Raw genomic sequence first — 20006 nt, 5'->3', positions numbered from 1 at the left:
ATTATTGGTTTAGGCATAGTGCGGTTTTAAGTAAGACGCACTGTAATTCCAAAAAGCGAAAAAAAGTTTCTTCTTATAAACAATGAATTCTTGGTGAAAAAAACATAACTAATATTTGAATAGTTTTTACATACCAGGCTAGAATAACAGCATAAAACAAAAAAGTCACTACAACCCGTGAGGTAATGAATAGAATAATAAATTTGCAAATTGGGAAGGTGACCGACAGCATGCCCGACACTTCGGAGGCAAATTCATTTTAAGTTCTACGCCGCGTTGGAACCCGTGACCGACACTCAAAAATATTTTTATTCGTAACAGTCACACTACATGAATAAATTAGTAAAAATAAATGATTTAGAAGGAAAGGAAACATTGTAATAATGGCCTAAAAGGAAAGAATTCATCTGAAGCCTCGGCAGTCAACGTGTTAAAAGGAAGAATACCTGTAAATTATGCAACCTGATACATAGTAAGGACTTATGGGTTGTCAAACTTGAGGGACTTCTTTTGTAGTTGTTCCTGGCTTATCTTTCCTAAAGATGTCTATAAAAATTTTAAAGAGTCGGTGGCAGTTGTTCTCAACCTAATTCATATCTTGACCCGTTCGTGTGAGTGCAAGCTCGAGTGACTATGAGTCCAGTCGAGAGAGGTGAGTGCGAGCCCAGTTAACCTGGAGCGCGAGTGATTGTGAAAACAGTTGAGGGAAGTGGTCGGAAGCGCAAGCCCAATTGAGATGAGTGATCGCTAGCCCGATCGAGCGCGAGCCCAGTTAAAAGAAGTGAGCTCGAGCGCGAGCGAACCTAGTGCATAATGTTCATCCATGTTTTTTGTCAATGGGCTGGTCTTGCTCACGCGTTATTTGCATGCGCTGTTCTTGTTCTTGTGCGGTTTTTGTTCATGCGCTGTTTTGTTCTTGTGCGGTTTTTGTCCATGCGGTATTTGCATGAGCTGTTATTGTCCACGCGGTATTTATGCACGCGGTTTTCGCCCGTTGCTGTTATTGTTTGTGCGTTTTCGACCTAGAACCGATTTAAACATCATCACATCTTTGCATTCGCGTTTGAAATATAAAATAATAATAGATCACTATTTGAAAAAAATAATTTACCTCTAATTTGCAAGATATTCTCAGGTGATTAAAGAATACATTTTTATCACGACTGTGAAATTTAATTTGCATATTACAAATTACTCATATAAAATTTTCAGGTTTAGATCATCTCAATTTTTTTCTAAACATGTCTAAGACCAATACAGTATTCACTTTATTACTCTGAGAATGATTACTCATGTTTACTTCTCCTCTGTCCAGAGTCTGAGCAAGCTATTGTTATTATAACATTTTGCTATACTTTTTGCTTTATATCAATTGTTAAAATGTTTATCTTTAAGGATGTGTCCAATTCTCGGAATGTGATAGGATTTCCCTATATAATAAGATGGCATATTTCTTTCCTTGAGCGATCCAATTAAAAATTAATTTTCTTCCATTTAAAAGCTGTTTAAGATTTTGGCTGCATTTTGCAACAGTGCAGAACAGCAGATAGAAAGCTAACCAGGTAGGTTTCTTTCATTCTCTGCCACCGCTAGGTCACATGCTCGAACATTGGGTGGTCCACGGAGATAAAGAAACAGATGGAATGCAGATTGACAGCAGATAAAAGAAAAGTTATTTTCTCTCTCTTCATAGATCTTAAAGATTCCATTGATTCTACGTAAACATCTCCGCGAATAGCTACATGTAGAGCCATATTCTAGGTGACGAGGTATGAACGTTTTAATGTTGTTTTCAAGTGGGGAAGTCTGTTCATCTTATAAAATTAGTTTCGAACTGTATAGCGTAGAGCAAACTCACTTATTTGTTGCATCAACTGACAAAAGTTTACATATACATAAAAAAGAAATCTTAGGAGAAACGGACGATATACTAAATGCTGGAACTTACTGTCTGTTAGGTATATTCATATCAAAATTGTCTAATAAATCTGGAAATGAGTAAAAATAAAGAACGGTCCATACGATTCTTTTACTATATATATTTTATTTACATATCTGCGTTTTGAATGGCATCGAGAACCCAATTCTTTTCCTTTAAAAAAAAATCAAGCGTAAGACTACAGGGGCCTACGTCTCAAAATCACTAGTCTTGTAATACAAGTGTGAAACTTCTCAAAATCAAATATTTTACACTTGTACCTAGGTATATACTGTAAAAAAGCGGCAAATTAAAAATGTCAGCAGTAGTACTTTGAAATGGATTTTACTATTATTCTATTATTTCAACTTCATGATATTTGATGGATTCTCAAAAAACATTACAAGACGAGTAGTTTTGAGAAATAGACCGCTGCTGTGTTAGACGAGTAAACGACAACTGACGAGTAAATTTAAATGTATTAATTAATATTTATTTTAGAAAACGAAATGTCAGATGGAGCCTAAAGCCCATTTTATACCGAAATATTATTAACAAAAGCAAGGAAATGTGGAAATCAGGCCAAGTATATGTGGGGAGTACATCCTGATGATATTCGCTTGGCGGCACAGAAGAAAATCGTGGGTGAACATTAATAATAATAAATAATTGCTTCTTGATATCACTTATCGATTTTGCTCTATGGACTATGGATTTGGTTTTAGTTTGATTTCAGTTTAGCGTACCGTTCAGCAGCTAGGTTATATGAGACGTTGACCTACAGCGAGGCAATAGGACCCACACGAGTTCCCACCAGAAATCGAACCCGGGTCTCCAGCGCCAAAGACGCGTGTTCTATCCACATAGGCCCGAGGGAGCTCTATGGAGCTATAGGGATCAATATTGAAACAGGAAGAGTGAAACTGTTTTACCATTTCCGGATTCAGTAGAGAGACATAGGTGAAGATCGTATTTTTCTTGAGATGCTAAATCGATTTTCGAAAACTGTCTCTATCTATTACAAATTTATTTTTATGGCGATCAACGTTAAAACCGAAAACGGTTTATTGCCACCATTTGTGATTTCAATACAGGGTTAACGGAAGAAAGGGAACTTATTCTTGAGACGTTGTTTAAATTCCCGAAACTTCTCGAGCTCTCTGACGGATTTGGCTCTATGAAAATCAATATTGAAACCGGAAAGAGTAGTAAATTTCTAACACTTCCGGTTTTAATAGTGAGATAGGGGTAGAGGTGGTAAATTTTGTTCATGTTGAATTGATTTCAGAAACCCTCTCGTCGCTAGTTATTTCCGTCTTTGATTTATGGCCATTAATGTTGAAACTGGTTGTGGTCGATTTTTACCACGTACGGTTTAAATAGAAGGTTGTTGGAGGAGATGGACACGGAACCTATTCTTGGGGTGCTGAATGGATTCCAGAAAAGTGCTTCTCGATGTATCTTATCATCTTTGCTCTATGAAAATCAATAGTGAAACTGGAACTAGTAGTAACTTTCTACCAGTTCCGGTTTTGATAGAACGATAAGAGTAGAAATGGTACATTTTCGAGAAACGTTGAATCAATTCCCTAAGCCCGCTTGTCTCTAGCTATTATAGTTTTTGATTTATGTACATTAAGTAGTAGATCTCTATCACTTCCGATTTATATAGATGATTGACGAAGGAGATGGAACCTATTCTTAGGACGCTAAATCTATTCCGGAAAACTCTTCTCAATATCTCTTACCGCTTTTGGTCAAATACCTGTCAACAGGTAGAGCCATTCTATTGGACTTCCGATACTTATGCATAACATAGTTTGGAAGTATAATAAACCCAGTTACAAGAAATATTATACATCAAATCTATTTTCGTTCAGATTAAGAATATGGGAATTTCAAGAGTTCTTTTACATCAGTTATTATGCCATGAAGAATAACAGAAACCACGGGGAATCAGTGGTAGAGTGTTCGCCTCTCTTGCATGGGGCCCCAAGTTCGATTTCAGCTCGCGCCAACTGAGCTTTGTGGTGGACAAACGCCATGTGCGTGGGTTTTCTTGGGGTTCTCAAGTTTCTCCCACTTTCTTCATTACAACATTTCGTTCATTCTCATCATCACAGTTTCCTTTAGCGTATCCGGTATAAGTGTGGGAAGTAAACCTGAAAGATTTCATTTCATTTTTAAATAATAACCTAATGCATTCTACAGCGTTCTATTTTTGGCTAATACCCAATAATAGCGTAATGATTAATGATATGCTTGGAACTTGATATGCCATTCATGCAAAAGAATGCACCATCATCTGCCAGCTAGGCAGTACAAGCAAAAATGATATCTGTTTCGTTCAGATAATGTTCCTCATAAGACAGACGAGAAGTAAGGTTTTCTCGTCTCGTCTCCTAAGTTTACTAGGTCTTGTCTCGTGTCGATCCTTGAAGACTTCTTTAGCTCTTGTCTCGAAATTTTATTGTTCCATTTTGTTAATTTATGATTAAAAAATTCTTATTTTTTCCTTAATTTCAACTAGAAATTTTCACAATCGTCCGCGTCACGATTGCTCCACGAATAGTGTGATATAAGAACATTTAAACCACATTTATTATTGGAGTAAATTGTGTAATGACTCGGATATTTTAAACGTTGATAAATGCTTTTCATTGCTTTCGTACCATCATTTATGTTGTACGTATGATGCGAAAACGTAATAATGAAATTATTTCTGGGGGTATTAGCTCGATAGCCCCTAAATACCCCACTGGTCAGAACATATTATTCATAATTTTTCGTCCATAAATGCAAGTTACCTTTCATAGTTTTACTAAATACCTATCTTCATTGCATTGTTCATATAGAACAATATCATATGATGGAACAAACTTTTTAGTGCTGTACCTCAGTTACACGATTTACAAATTATCCATCTACACAAATAGGTTCTTCGTTTCTGAGTTAACAGGTTTTATATGTAAATTTTCCTAAAAAGTGGCCACCTCATTCTTGTTCTGTCTTTATTTAATTAAATTATATGGTGAGCTTTAAATGTGAAGATTTATTTTCGACACAAGTGGTAATAAGCTGGGAACTAACTACTTATCAATCTTTCTTTTCCACATATAGAAATTAATATCACTTCTGTTCTGTATTCTAATTTATTTATAATAATTATTATTATTTTCCAAGTGCACAGTGAATATTTTAAATATATATTTTAAACATTCTATACAGAAGAAATCGCTACTGCAAGGTTTGGTCCCGCGAGAATTTAGATGGCTAAGTTTTTATCCTGCGAGGATCTGCCCAGGTTAGATTTCGTCCGGCAAGATTTCTTTATGTGAGATTTCGGTCGGCGAGATTTTCGCCAGGCGAGGTTGTGGGCCATGTAATATTGGTTGTGATGTTTCATCCGCAATTCATCAACAATCCTGTTGTATTGTATGTTCAACTATAAAATAGAAGTTTGCACGAATGTGAATATATGGACCAATAAAGCTTTCTGCGGATAGATCTTTATTGATTCCATTCAATTTGTGATCATTCCTCTTTTCGACAAGGCCATTACTTTTCATGTGTCGGCCAAATTTGATTGAGAGTTTGTTAATATTCCTCAGCGGAAAATAATAATTCTAGTTTGCGAACAAACCGGTAATTGCTTCTTTATATAAATCAGGAGAGTAGAAGTGATACACATTACATCCTGTAAAATTTGGAAATGTTATGAACTACGTAGAGAAAACAAGAATAAACGTCCCTTCGGTGGAAAATGACGTAATTGTAGATTCCTAAGAAGTAACGTAACGTTGGTCAGGAAATTGAGTCAAAATTTTATATAGCACACACACACACACACACACACGTATATTTATATATATATATATATATATATATATATATATATATATATATATATATATATAAACTAACTACTAACTCTATGGCCTATGGAATCCGGAGGTTCAATGCCGCGTTCACAAAAGCTCTCCACTGACTCCTATCCTTAGCTAACTGCATCCAGTTTCTACTTTGTATTCCAATCTCTGCGAGACCTATCTTAATATTGTCCTTCCATCTGCGCCTAGGTGTTCCTAATGATCGTTTTCCGATTGGTCTTCCAGTCAAGACTTTGAAAGTGTTTCTACTTTCTTCCATTCTAGCTGCATGACCCTCATAACTAAGCCTCCTAGACTTGACGACCCTAACAATGTTGGGTAAGCCATATAAATTATGTAGTTCCTCGTTATGAAGTTTCCGTCATTCCCCATTCCCGTTCCTCTTGGGTCCGAATATCCGTCTCAGGATCTTGTTCTCAAATATTTTCAGTCTGTGTTCTTCCGTCAGAGTATATGACTATGTTTCGCAGCCACACAGAAAAACAGGCATGATTATCGTTTTGTATATTTTAAGCTTCAAATTCCCCGACAGAATTCGCGATGACAAGAGATTTTGAACCGAATAGTAACCAGAATTCCTTGTTTTAGCCGACATTTAATTTCCCCATGAATAAGATTTTCCTCTGTTAATATTGATCCTAGATATTTGAAACTATCCACTTTATCAAAAGTATTATTTAATATTTTAACGCATCCATAATTTGCTGTATTCCGGTCCCGACGCACTTCCATGTATTTAGTTTTATCTGCATTTACTTGTAAACCCATGTCCCTGCAAGCGTTTAATAAGATCTCTGTATTTCTTTCTATTGTTCTCCTATCATCCCCTATTAAATTTACATCATCAGCATATGCCAAAACCTGGTGAATACCTTTCAATTGTAGGCCCTGGTTGCTCTTTGATTTTCCTTATAGGGTATTCCAGAACGAACTTAAATAATAATGGCGACAACACATCTCCTTCTTTCAGGCCATTTTCGACGTGAAAGCTCGTGGACAAAAATTTTCCTACCCGGACTTTGCTTTGGGATTTACTTAAACATAAATTAATCTAATTTAATTAATCTAATTAGCTTTCTTGGTATTCCTAGTTCTGTAAGAACGTTGTATAGTGTTCCTCTCCTAACCGAGTCGTACGCCTTTCTAAAATCAATAAATAGTTGATGTACCGGGGTATTGCATTCCTACTTTTTTTCGAGTATTTGGCGAATGGTAGATATTTGGTCGATAGTTGATCGATTTCGTATAAATCCGCACTGATAATCTGCAATAATTTCATCTGCGTGCGGGGTCAGTCTCGCTAATAGAATATTTGAAAAGATATTAAAGGATTTTGACAGAAGAGAAATACCTCAATAATTATTACAGTCAGTTTGTCGTCTTTCTTGTGAATTGGAACAATGATTCTTGTGGCAATTCTTCCTTGTTCCAAATAAGGAGAATGAGTTTGTGTATCTTGTTCCACAATTTTTCGCCTCCAACTAACACTAATTCAGCCGGAATGTCATCTACACCCGGAGATTTGTCTTTCTTTAATTTCTTTATAGAGGTTTCTACTTCTATTCGGTTGGGTTCTGGAATATACGGTTCTGCGGTGCGTATCTCCTTTTCTCCACGCACACTAGTTTTTGGTTGCGTGTTAAGCAAATCGTCAAAGAAATCTTTCCATCTATTTAAGATGCTATCCGTGTCAGTGAGAACTATACCGTCAGATTTCTTTAATATATAAGCACGATGTTGATATTCTTTCTTAAATTCGTTGATTCCCTTATACATGTCCCGGATGTTTTTATTTTTACCATTATCTTCAAGTTCCTTAATTTTAGCTTTCAGAAAATCGCGTTTCTTTGTTCTTAAAGTTTTGGAAATTTCGCGCCATATATCTGCGAAATGTGTAGTTATTTCATTCGGATTTTGTAGTCAGAGTAATTTGCCTGTTTTCTCTTCTCTGCTAGTTTTCTGCATTCCTGGTCGAACCATGGTTTGTTCCTACGTATTTCCGCGTGTCCCAAGTATTCTTTTGCTGAAAATTTAATGCTATCTCTATTTTCCATCCAGGTATCCTCAACACTAGTGCACTCCGAATCTTCTAAAGCCGAGAATCTATTCGAAACTTTAATCTGGTATTTCTCTCTTACTTGGTTCTCTTCTAATTTCTTAAATTTTATTAACTCCGTTTTCGGACAGTGAATATTACTTTTATTCAACGACAGTCTCTCTTGTATTATCGCTGCTACTAGGTCAGTGTCACAATGAGCCCCTCTGAACGACACCAATATATGCTAGATTGCCTTATTCCATCTACTAAAACGTGATCAATTTGATTATGTGTTTTCCCGTCTGGTGATGTCCAAGTGTATTTATGAACGTCGCGATGTGTTAATTTTTTACTCTTCACGATTAGTTTTTTTGGATGTTGCAAAGTTCACGAATCTAACTCCGTTGTCATTACTTTCCTTATGCAGACTTTCGTTCCCTATAATCGGTTTGAAAATATCATCTCGTCCTACCTTCGCATTGAAATCCCCTAATAGAATTTTCATATGGTATCGCGGGGTTGGTCCCTTATCTTCAGTTGGAGCATATACATTTAAAACAATAATATCACACCACCGTCCCTTAAGAGTAATAAAAGAAATTCGGTCAGTAACAAATTCAACCCGTTTATTTGCCGGTAATATACGTTTATGAACGAAAAACCCTGTTCCTAACTGGTGATTTTATTTCCTTCCCCGTAAAAGAACGTAAAATTTCCAGAATTCACAGATCCATCTCCTTCCCACCTAACTTCCTGAACTTCTACTACGTCCATCCTGTATTTCTCTAACTCACTTGTTACGGATTTTAACGCGTCTGCCCTATAAAGACTCCTAATATTCCATCTTCCAAATCTCATGTCCATTTTCTTTTGCTGTGGCCGTGTCAAGTTATCAGTCATTGTCCGCGGATTTTGTGAATAGTTCTGAACAAGTGCTTCCTTTTTACAGGATGAGGTTGTTAGCCCTACCCAAACCTCCAAGCTGGAGGACCACTCCTATTCGGCTGTCCGCGACTGCTTATTCAGTATATTCGCAGCTAACCTCTATATCTAGAGGACTTCTCCTTGATCCGCAACCTGAGAACGCGCCATGCCATGGTGACAGGAACCCACGTTACACGGTATATACCCCCTCAACATGCCATGATTTATTCTTTCATCTTCCAGATATTTCTATTAAAGTTATAAGTTTCATTTTTTAAAGTATCATTTCTTATTTCTGAATGCAACATATTGATGACAATTCTTTTACAATAATGTTGTGTTCCTTCTATCGCGTCTCCTTTCTTCACCTCTCAAAATCAAGATTTAGGATCGAAAATGGTTAAAAAAAATGAAAATAGAGGAAAGGTCACCCTGTTTGACAATCTTCTTATAAAGTACAAGTAAGAAGATGTGTAGGCAGGTAACGTTGTCTCATTTCTGACAGCGGCCAATCTTGCGTCCCGCAACCCTTTCCTTTTCCGAACCATATTATCAGATTGTTAACTAACATAACTTTGAAAATATCCATTCTCCACATTATTAGATGAACTATCTTTTCTCATTTCGTAACTTGCTTCCCTCCCCTACCAACCTTCTGAAGATCAGTGACGAACAATGGTGTTAATTGATCAGGAGAGTGTGTTTATTTCTTCACCTCCACGAGTAGGAAATCAAACCCTGCTGATTCTGCAATCACTGAATGTTATTTCCAGCGTTGTCATATTTCCTTGTAAAAAGTAATATTAATGAACTATAAGAGCTAGTTTAAAAATAAAAAAAGTGAACATGTAGTATTGGGGTAGGTTAACATCTGGAGAAACTTTGAATTGCATAAGACAAATAGTTTTCATAATATTTTGCAAAGAATTTCACAATGTTATTATATAGGGGTTGATGATCCCAGCTCGAAACGTTAGACACGGCCTTAAATGTAAGCAATAAAATAAGGAATAGATTTAAAAATTTAATCCATATCTTAATTCTTTTAACCATAAATTCAAACACAGCGAATGTCTATTTCAACAGAAACCTTAGGATTAGTTTTGGATTAATTATTCCATTTGTTTATATTTGTTCCTAATGATAAGAATTAATAATTAATCAAATTTATTTATACATTATTCAAATGACGTAAAAAGGAGAGTAACCAGGAGAGTAATATTTGAAGTATGAGCTCTCCTCTGAAACTTATATATTAGAATTATGACATTCATGACATGTCTATATTAGTCTTTGTATCTATGTTCAACTTTGTTTCGAGACAAATGTAATTTTAAAACACACATTACATAGAACATCGAGCTACAGATTAAACTATGTCTGTATGTTTTTGGGTTTTAATAAAATCATATTTTAGGCGTAAATTTAAGAATACTTACAACTAATATTAACCAATTTTAAACTTTGAATTGTGTTTATGTATTACTATATAATATTCAATTTTATCATTTTCTTTTCTTAGTTGTGTCGTATGCTTGAAGAAGTTATCTTCAGAAGGATGTGCGATCTCAATTATTAAATTTTCAATAAACGCATCCGAATTTGATCCCATACTTTATTTTAGACGAAGTATAGTCGGTTTGGATGCGGGACATATCTTGGGCCTTCCACATACAGGACATGTAGTAGTGTATGATTTATTTGAATTTACAGTATCACATAGCATGAAGGTTCCTTTTTCTTTGTTGAAGAAATTTGTTACATTGTTCCTGGTAAGTAATAAATATTATATTACATAATATCAACAGTATTTTCAATTAGGTAATTGCACATTATTTCATTATAAAAGTGCATGAAATTTAATCCAATATTTTATTTTATCCCTCTTTACTTATAATTTATTGCAAACACCCAAGGACTAAGAAAACACTTTATCCCACACAAATATAACCGAACTGTTACGAATTGTATTTCCACTGACCACATTCCACATCGCATCAAATCCATAAACTATAAGTTGCTTCATTCAATTTCTCAATAACTTTTTCTATAATACCGTATATATTTTGTACTTGTTTTCCACTTAGGTTTAAATGTTATACTAGGCATCGAAAGAAAGCATTTTTAATTTACACTGGACAACAGTGAATCCTATTTACTTTCATTTACTTACAAGAATATGCCATTACTCTGGGATTATTATGGCACACAAAATAATTGTACTTATTACAGTACAATGAAAGCAGGTTAACATCAAATTACAACACTTCCAGCTGGACGGTTTGAATCCACCTTCCTGCTACTTTCTCCATTCCACGCCGATACCACATCTTGGCCCTAGAGGCAAAGAAGCCAGTCACTGTTTTTTCCATGTCCTATTCTTTGGTGAGATATTGTGATTTCAGAAAGTTCGCCGTGATAGTAATCAGACGGGTAATATGACGTCTATAGTATCGTTTCGTAGGTATTGAGGTTCAACCTTTTGCGCTTTACAAGGCGAGTCTGGTCTCCAGATATCATATTACAACAGGGCTCACTTTCGGTTCACCAATGCCCGACAGTTCTAGCGTAGTGTAGCATCTATCCTATTCAACTGTTCGGAATAGAGAGCGGCGTTGATAGTACATTTGTTAGCAATGAACTACAAGTTCTCCCACATACAAAACATTATTTTGTATTAGAAGAGGACCTGTCAGATGACTCGTTTTTAACTTGATACTTATAAACCCCTAATTTCGCATATTCGGATTGCGGAACATATTAACTTTTCTTCGCATGTGTCAATCTGTTCAGGAAATTTTCATTATGTGCGTTTTACAATATCCAGTCCCTTCTGGGCTTGAGCTGCGGTCAACTTATGTAGCACAATGCAGCAGTTTCTGATTATTTTCTCGACCTTCTGAAAGAGACACACTATATTAGACCTGTACTGAAGAATAGCTTCGACAATACCTGTATGCCGGTTGATAGGTTTTCCTCAATAGTGCATCGTATGACCTCCGAATCTATTAGCCTGATACGGCCTGATGTTGACTGATCATCGGCGATTTACAACTTGCACAAAATTTCTGGAACAAACAAGTTGCTCTCTGTGGTTTCGTGCAACTTCCCCTTTCACATCTGTAAAGATTTGGGTTCACGTCGCAGTGTTACGGGCAAGTTCGAACTCAAGTAGCAACAGTTTATGTATCAAATATGTTTGAGCATTTATCGCCATTGTCTTTTAAAACTGCTAAAAGTTACTGAAGGAGTAATGGCCTTCCAGTTAAATACTTCGCTGGCTACACTACCTCATGGACAAATCGAAATCTTTTATTTAAGGTAAATCAGGATATATGTACGCGTCTACTGTTTATGTAGTAGATAATTTGTAAGTGTGAGAGCTTTCCGTTGTTATTAATTACTTACTTTTGAACGAAATTAAGTGTTCCTTAAGGTTTAGAGATTCTTAATTATAAAATGCAGTTAGTCTTGTCGTCGCATCCTTTAATTGAAAAAGAATGCCTGTTAGAGCATTAACCTTTCTTAACCCATTACTTACTGAGTGCAACTATAGTTACGGTCTATATAAAAAATAATTTTGGCTTATTATAGTTTATTTTTTTACATTCTTGCTGATGCCTACGTTAATTTAGACTGTGATTTTTCTATCGAAAACCATGATTGCGTAATACATTTTCTGTATTAAGATATTTGAAATTAATAATCAACAATCTGTTCCTTACTATTCCGTATATTCAAGATGCCTGCGGTCTTTTGCAAAGATTTACTTTTACATTTAATTGCAGGTTTCAAAGTGTTGTTATTTCAAACACAAAATATAAATCAATATGCTCGTGATAGTATTTTGACTAGTCATTACGACAAGTATCTGTTTTGGTTGCGTAATTTTTGTATGTGTCTATAGTTGCACTCAGGAACTAGCAACAACGCTGTAAGCATACTGCGCAATTACGTTAGTCATTTGTTGATTTCAGAATATGTTCAATGTAGAGAACAGTAAATTTTGTGATCAATATGTCGACGAACTATAAACATTTAACTGCTCATGAAATACTTAGTTTACTTGAATCTGGGGAAATTTTATCTGATATAGAAGATGATGAATTGACAATCGATGTTTCTCCACCAGTTGAGAGTGGTAATGCTTTATCAGATCAGGATTCCGATTGCAGTGATGTTGAAGCTTTTATCAAATTGAATAGATTACCAAGGCGTGTATTGTTGTCCGAATGTGACGTAACACCACTTTTCCATCAAATATTCGAAACAACAGTGAAAGTAATAATGCTGTTCCATCTTGTAGTAAAAATCAAGAAGTGTGCCCAGAATGTTCCTGAAAAGAATTGAAACGAAAATGAAAAGAAGAAACAGTTTGAATGGAAACTAAACCATACTTTTGCATCCCCGAATTTCTTTGCAACGAAAATTTGGAGTCGGGAATGAAAGAAGAAATAAAGACACAACTTCACGCCTTCTTGTTCTTCTTGACAAGTGAATTTATTGATTTGATGATCAAACAAACTGAATTGTACACGCAGCAAAAGGGAAATCACAATTTTCGCGTAACAAGAGATGAAATGTTTACGATGGTTGGCATTATTTTACTGTCAGGATATCACACGCTTCTTCACCGACGCATGTATTGGTCACACGACGTTAACTGTGATGTGAAGGGAGTATCGTCTGCAATGAGAAGAAATGACTTTAATAGTTCATTACGATATTTGTATTTTGCTGATAACTCGCAAATAACAGATCGTCTTTACAAAGTTCGGCCAATTTTTGAACATCTAAATGCGAATTTCAAGAAGGTAAATCCGTCGGAAAATATCAGTATTGACGACAGCGGTAAGCAGTTTATTCGTGACAAACCCATACGATTCGGACTGAAATTATGGTGTGCTTCAGACGAGAAGAGATATGTGTACGACTCTGAACCTTATATAGGAAAATATACAAATCTCAAGAATACTGGATTGGGACAAGGAGGATGCGTGGTTTTGGACTGTGTGATCATTTATCTGTCACTCCTGGGAAGAAACTTGACATTGATAACCTTTTCACATCTATTGATCTTCTTCGAGAACCCCAAAGGAAGAGACTAGGGGGAACTGATACCATTCGCAAGAATCGTATTTCTGCTTTTGTTGGCCTTCCTTCGGAAGAGGAGATCAAGAAACAAGATCGATTGTTATTTGTGTGGAGATTGGTTGCAGAATTACTTGCTCTCCGATGGAACGACAACGCAGTTGCAACTATGCTTACTAATTGTGTTGATATTGAACCATTACGGCACGGAAGTAGATACTCTGGTAAGCAAAAGACCGTAGTTCATGTGAACGCGCCAGGACCTTTAGCCGAGTACAATGCAAAAATGGGTGAAGTTGACCTATCAGACCAATTTCAACAGACATATAGACCAATAATTAGAAGCAAGAAATGATGGTGGACTTTTTTCTCCTAGGCACTTACGATTTGTGTTGTAAATTGGTGGCTCCTGTACAGGAGATCTGAACACAACATTGATCAATTGTTATTCAAATGACAATACACACTACAATTGCTTTCGTATGGAACCCCACCGAAACCCAAAGGCGTTCGTGCGAGTATTCCTTCCGGAGAGGGCTACGACGCTATTCGACTAGATGGGAAAGACCACTGGATTATCGCTGGTAAATCAAAGTCCAAAATTTGCCAGATCTTTTCAGGGCGAACAAAGTACTTGTGTGAAAAGTGCAAATGTTCTTTGCATCCAAAATATTTCAAAACCTTTCATGGACACTGAGTAGTATCTCTTGAGTATGAGATGTTTAGTTTAGTGTTTCATAGGAAGGTTCGAAACAGTCGCGGAAGTATAAATTCTTTAGCGTATAGTTCAATGTATATGAAGGAGCATTAGACTATCGGAAATTCTCACTTCATAGTTGGTAGCTGTGATCATCGTTGACTGCGTGCATGCGCTTTGTGCAGATAGAGATATTTGTCAATGTTTCGGTAGCTAGAATACACAACACGAAACAAGGAATCAAGCAATGATATAGAAATGAATAAAAAAACACAACACTGACAGAATATTCTATATAGTAAAATACAAGACGAAAAGAAAAAGCAATAGCAATGTTTTTTTCTAACTTGTACTTTAAAAACGAAATGAAATCTTTGAGTTTTACGTCCATCGTTTATGAAGACTAGGCTAAAGGAGAGAAGGATTGTTTCTACTTGTTATAGTGGTAGTCTTGGATTTCATTTTCTTAATTTTATTATAAGTAAACCGACATGAATAACTTCCGTTAATATTTCTATTGGGTGAAACAGATACAGAAACAATATTCTTTATCATTTGACATTAAATTGTTAATGCAACATTAACATCATCCGAAAGGCAATCACAACTTAATTTAGAGATTTCTATGTACATTTATTGGAAATCTCCTTTTCTAAAATTAAAACCGAATACCTTAACTTCTTTCTTATATTTCTGCAAGCGTACAATGGGAAAGAGGTAAGTATAGCTGGGTGATAACTATTTTGATTAGTAACAAGAAAACAAAGTTTTATTACAGAAAAGTCCTTACAGTTTGAGAGTACTAAGTCTAAGGTTTGACCATTATGAGTCATTAAGTCATACAGGAACAAGAAGTTACTTAAGTATTTACATTTGTTTATTGAAAGTAGAAGGTCAAAATTAGAACATTTCATTTGATTCATAATAAAGACTCCTATGCTTCCTATTAGAACCTTACTCTCCATAATTTCATAAAACGTTTCATATACAATTACAGTTGAATCCGGAGGATTATGTACTGCACAAATAAACATCTTTAGAGAGTGATTGGAGAGCTTGACATTCAAAATTTAGATCACTTAGAGTTTATATAGGAGACATTGTAATTTTGATGTACTGCTATCATTACGCCGCATCCCAAGACAATTATTTTATAATTCAAGATGTCTGTCTTCACGAAAAACGCATGCACTTGTTTTACCAACTCATCGCGATTTTTGTTTTTCATTCTGCCTGGCTTTCGTCGTCTCCCAAGGAGTCGAAACCATCCAGGAATCACTCTCGAACACACTTGTAAGAGATAAGCACTCATCACCGTACACTTGTTTCATCATTTCGAATGTTTATGTAAATGTTTTACTTAGCTTGAAACGAAACATATTATTCGGTCTTAGCTCCATCGTGTTTTTGGGACGAGGTGTCACCAGATACACTCACTTTTCTTGCAATAACTTGACACTCAATTGATCTTTTATCATAATTGTAGTCTAGTTTTGTTGAGCAGATATTCAGCTTTGCGATGGTATATTGTTTCAATAGATAGAGCTAGTGGTTATCTGTAAAGAAAAGAGTTCTGTTAGTTTTCCGATATACTATGTAAAATTAAGCTTATTGTTTTCTTTGTATTATGCTACTATTTCTAATTAAAGAATAAATAAACAGTATAGGCAACGTATAAAATAACATATATACATATACAATGCTTTACAATATGCTCTTTTTTAATTTTTCAGGAAGCTTACCCGGATAGATTTCGAAAAGTGTATCTTATTAACGTACAACCCACGTTAATGAGTTTTCTCAATTTAGTTTTGACTATTTTACCCGTGAAAGTAAGCTCAAAGGTAAGTTCTTTTTTAATAAATTGAATGGAAGTTGATGAGGTATAGTGTATTAATGAACTGAATCCTTCACGTAAAATGTGTGTGACTTTCAGATGTATAACTCAATTAAAATCTTTGTAACAAGAACACTTAAATACTACACTTACATTCAAAACTATAATAGTCTAACTCAAATTATCATCTTCTAACCAAGTAAAATAGACCTACTTAATCGAATTAAAATTTTTAAATAGCGTGTAGACTAGATATATATATATATATATATATATATATAAAACCTAACGTGCAATTTAATGTAACTTTATGTTGTATTGACTACCTTCTTAATCTAATAGCACTTAAGAGTATGTGAAATTATTATCTCAGAAGATTTTGGATCGTAAAAAATTACGCTTGTTATTATTTATTAGCATAAAAGTTACAATGGAGTTTGAACAAAAATATTCGCCATTGACCTAGGTATATTGTGAGATAGATAGATGATATCATAGTACAATATAACCTCAATTCAATCAAACTGATATTTAAAATAAAATGTTATAGATTAATCTTATGTATAAGAAACCATGTATAATTGCTACATACCTGTAATAAATTATTGTAATACTGTACTAAATAACTGACTTCATACTACTGCATATTGTGATAAAATATTAAAGAATATTTTACATTCTAACTTTTTGCACTCTGCATTTGTTTCAACTCTTTTTCTTGTTCTCCTCAACAATAAATTAGTAGGCAATTTGGACATTTTAAATTTTAAAACTTTTCTCTCCCTTGGGAGACCTCTTTTATCCTCCAAAAGGTTTCTTCTCCGTAACTTCATCTAAATATTGTATCATGGTTTTTCCACTTTCTGGTTTCCTTCTGCCGTTCCTTCTATCAACACGGTGATCCAATCGGAGTGCCGAATAAGATGGCCAAGGATATTGGGTCTTCTTTTTTCCTAGTATCTTCATGATATTTCATCCTTCATTAGCTTCCTTTAGTACGTCTTCATTCCTTTTTCTTTCGATCCATGATATGCACATCATTCTGCACCAACGCCACATTTCAAATGCATGCAGCTTAGATATTTCAGCTTTTCTCAATATTCACGTCGGTGAACCATAAAGCGCCACGCTCCATACCAGAGTCTTGATAAATCGTTGTCGAACTCCAACGACACATTTCGTGATGTTTGCAGTCCTTTTTTCCTATTGAATACATGTTTAGTCTGTGCTATCTTCGCTTTTCTCCCTTCAGTCATACGTTTGCCCCTTCCTGTCCTACTCTTGTGCAGTTTACCAGTTCGGTTTTCTTTTTTATTGCTAATAAATCTCCATTTGGCAGAAACAGTATATAAAAACTCTTAAAATATATATAATGCTTTGGTCAGTTGGAGTTATATTAGCAATCTTGAATTTCCTTATTTTTCTTCATTTTGCTTATTTTTTTCAGTTGGTCGTTCAGATTTGAAAATGCTTCCTGCAAATCATTTTCGCTCTCCGCTACCAGTAGTATGTCATTAGCAAGGCTTATTGTGCTAAAGACCCTGCCGATTTACTATTATTCGTTTCTTGTTTCTATCAAAGAATTCTTTCATATCCTCTTCTTTATAAACATTGAATCCTTGCTTTATTCCTTGATTTATTCTTGCTTCCTTCTGATCCCTTCCTACAACAGCTGTCTGGTTCCTGTAAAATCGGTATATTATTCTTCTGGCTCTGTAATCCACCTCTAGATTCTTCAACGCTCTGAACATGATATTCAGGTCTACGTTGTCAAAATCTTTTTCTATATCTACAAATGCGATCACAATTGGTTTGTTTATTCTGACGTGCTGTTCTATGATCAACCGTAGACTCAGTATTGCTTCCTTTATTCCCTTTTTTTCTGAATCCAAACTGGTCCTACGACAGCACTTACCGATTTACACTTCAGTTCGGTCTGCGATATATACTTTTTGCACAGTATTTTTTATGCATGGGAAATCAAACTTAACGTTTTTTGTTCTTCGCATTTCCGTGCGCATTTTCTTTTCGGGATAAGGCCAATATGCTGTTCTCGAAATGTCTTGGTGTCTTTCCCGTGATGTACATTTCATTAATAAAGTGAAATATTAAATAATTTCTTCTTCGTTGGTATTCCAAGAGTCTTAATCACTTCGGATACCATTTCGTCTATTCCTGGGGATTTACAATGTTCCATTTTCTCCAAAGCATTGTCAAGTTCTCACTCCAAAATTGAAGGTCCTAGCTCACTTTTACCGACATCTTCTTCCTTCTCTATCTCTTATTCGTTCACTCTGTCTGCTTTGTAAAGTTCTTCAATATAATGCTTCCATCATCTTGTTATCTTCTCCTCTTTTATTAGTGTTGTCCCGTCCTTGTCTATGATAATGTCTGCATGTGCGTTTCTATTTCACAGCAAACTGTTTTCTAATCATTGTATATATCGTTTCTGTATTTGCTTTTACTATATTTGCCTCAATTTCCTTGCACAAGTTCTTTATTCCAGTTTTCTCTGGTCTTTTTTTTACCTCTCTGTTGGTTTGATTTCCAGATTTACTTTGGGTGTCGATCCTCTTTCTATGTGCTTGTCAGCTGCTTTTAAATTCCCCCTCTTCACGGCTTCCCTGTTTGAGTTGATGTCATCACCTACCGAAGATCCCCTACACTTCTCTTTGCGTGTCGCAGTTTCAAATTCCCTTTTCCTGTTTTCATATTTTTTTAGCTATACTGTTTCCATCTTTTGTTTGGTGCTACTACTTCTTTCTTCTTTAGTCGGAGCTCTCTTCTATAAAATAAAAATGCATTTTACACTAATTTATCTGTCTACTTGAATAATGAAACAAACTTAAGTATATTAACTTTATAGGTGAAGCAAACAATATACCTACGTAGGTACAAATTCAGCTTCGTTAAATAATGTACTTAAATTCCTTTTGTATCTTGCCCAAGATGAACAAGGAAAATGAATTGCTATTACCATTCAATAAGTAAGTTACTTTGTCAAGCATGCATCAAATGAATTCGAAGAAAGAAGGAGAAATTTTATTTTTAAGTAAATAGCGGCTGCGTATGAAAGCTAAACCTTGTCATTCTAAGCATGAAAGTATGTCATGTGATCGATGTTCATAGAGGCTCAAGAGAAGAATTGATATAATGCTACATAAATATATTCTTTAAAATCTTAAAACCTCTTCACCTTAAAGAATCTCCTCAAAACACTCAGAGTAAGTGATAGGATTGAGCAGAGTCCTTATATTGAATTTTAAAAACAAACACTTATGCAAACACGTCACATACTTTAAAATATTAAAAGTATTGGCGGGTCACAGGAAGTTTCAAATTTTCAACTTTAAGATTCGGTACTCCCAGCAGTATTTTTTAAAAAAATGTATATACTTTTGATTGAGATTAATACGGACAAAGTAGTCGTGATGTTCAGTTATTTCCTTTTGTCGTGAAGCGAATTCAGAGTTATATGATATAAAATACGTCGTGTTTGTCTGACAAGGTACATTCACGAATTGTCCACTAGGGATTAGTGTAAAATTGATTCATATGCAAAGTTAACCGTAACCTAATGTGTATTGTATTAATTTTAGCGTCCCATACCG

At 35.1% G+C, this 20006-nt stretch overlaps 1 protein-coding gene across 1 annotated transcript in view; it reads left to right on the top strand.

Moving 5' to 3' along the window:
- LOC145691873 (alpha-tocopherol transfer protein-like) overlaps positions 1 to 20006 on the top strand; it is a 114823-nt gene that overhangs the window by 59765 nt on the left and 35052 nt on the right. Inside the window, exons 3-4 of the mRNA XM_081767183.1 lie at positions 10293 to 10542; positions 16292 to 16402. Coding sequence (XP_081623309.1) covers positions 10293 to 10542; positions 16292 to 16402 — 361 coding nt within the window. The remainder of the gene's footprint in view (positions 1 to 10292; positions 10543 to 16291; positions 16403 to 20006) is intronic.

This window comes from Thermobia domestica, chromosome 8 (assembly GCF_964235325.1).
Source record: "Thermobia domestica chromosome 8, izTheDome1.hap1.1, whole genome shotgun sequence".
Classification (NCBI taxonomy): Eukaryota; Metazoa; Arthropoda; class Insecta; order Zygentoma; family Lepismatidae; genus Thermobia; species Thermobia domestica.
This window is presented reverse-complemented; position numbering and strand designations above follow the sequence as displayed.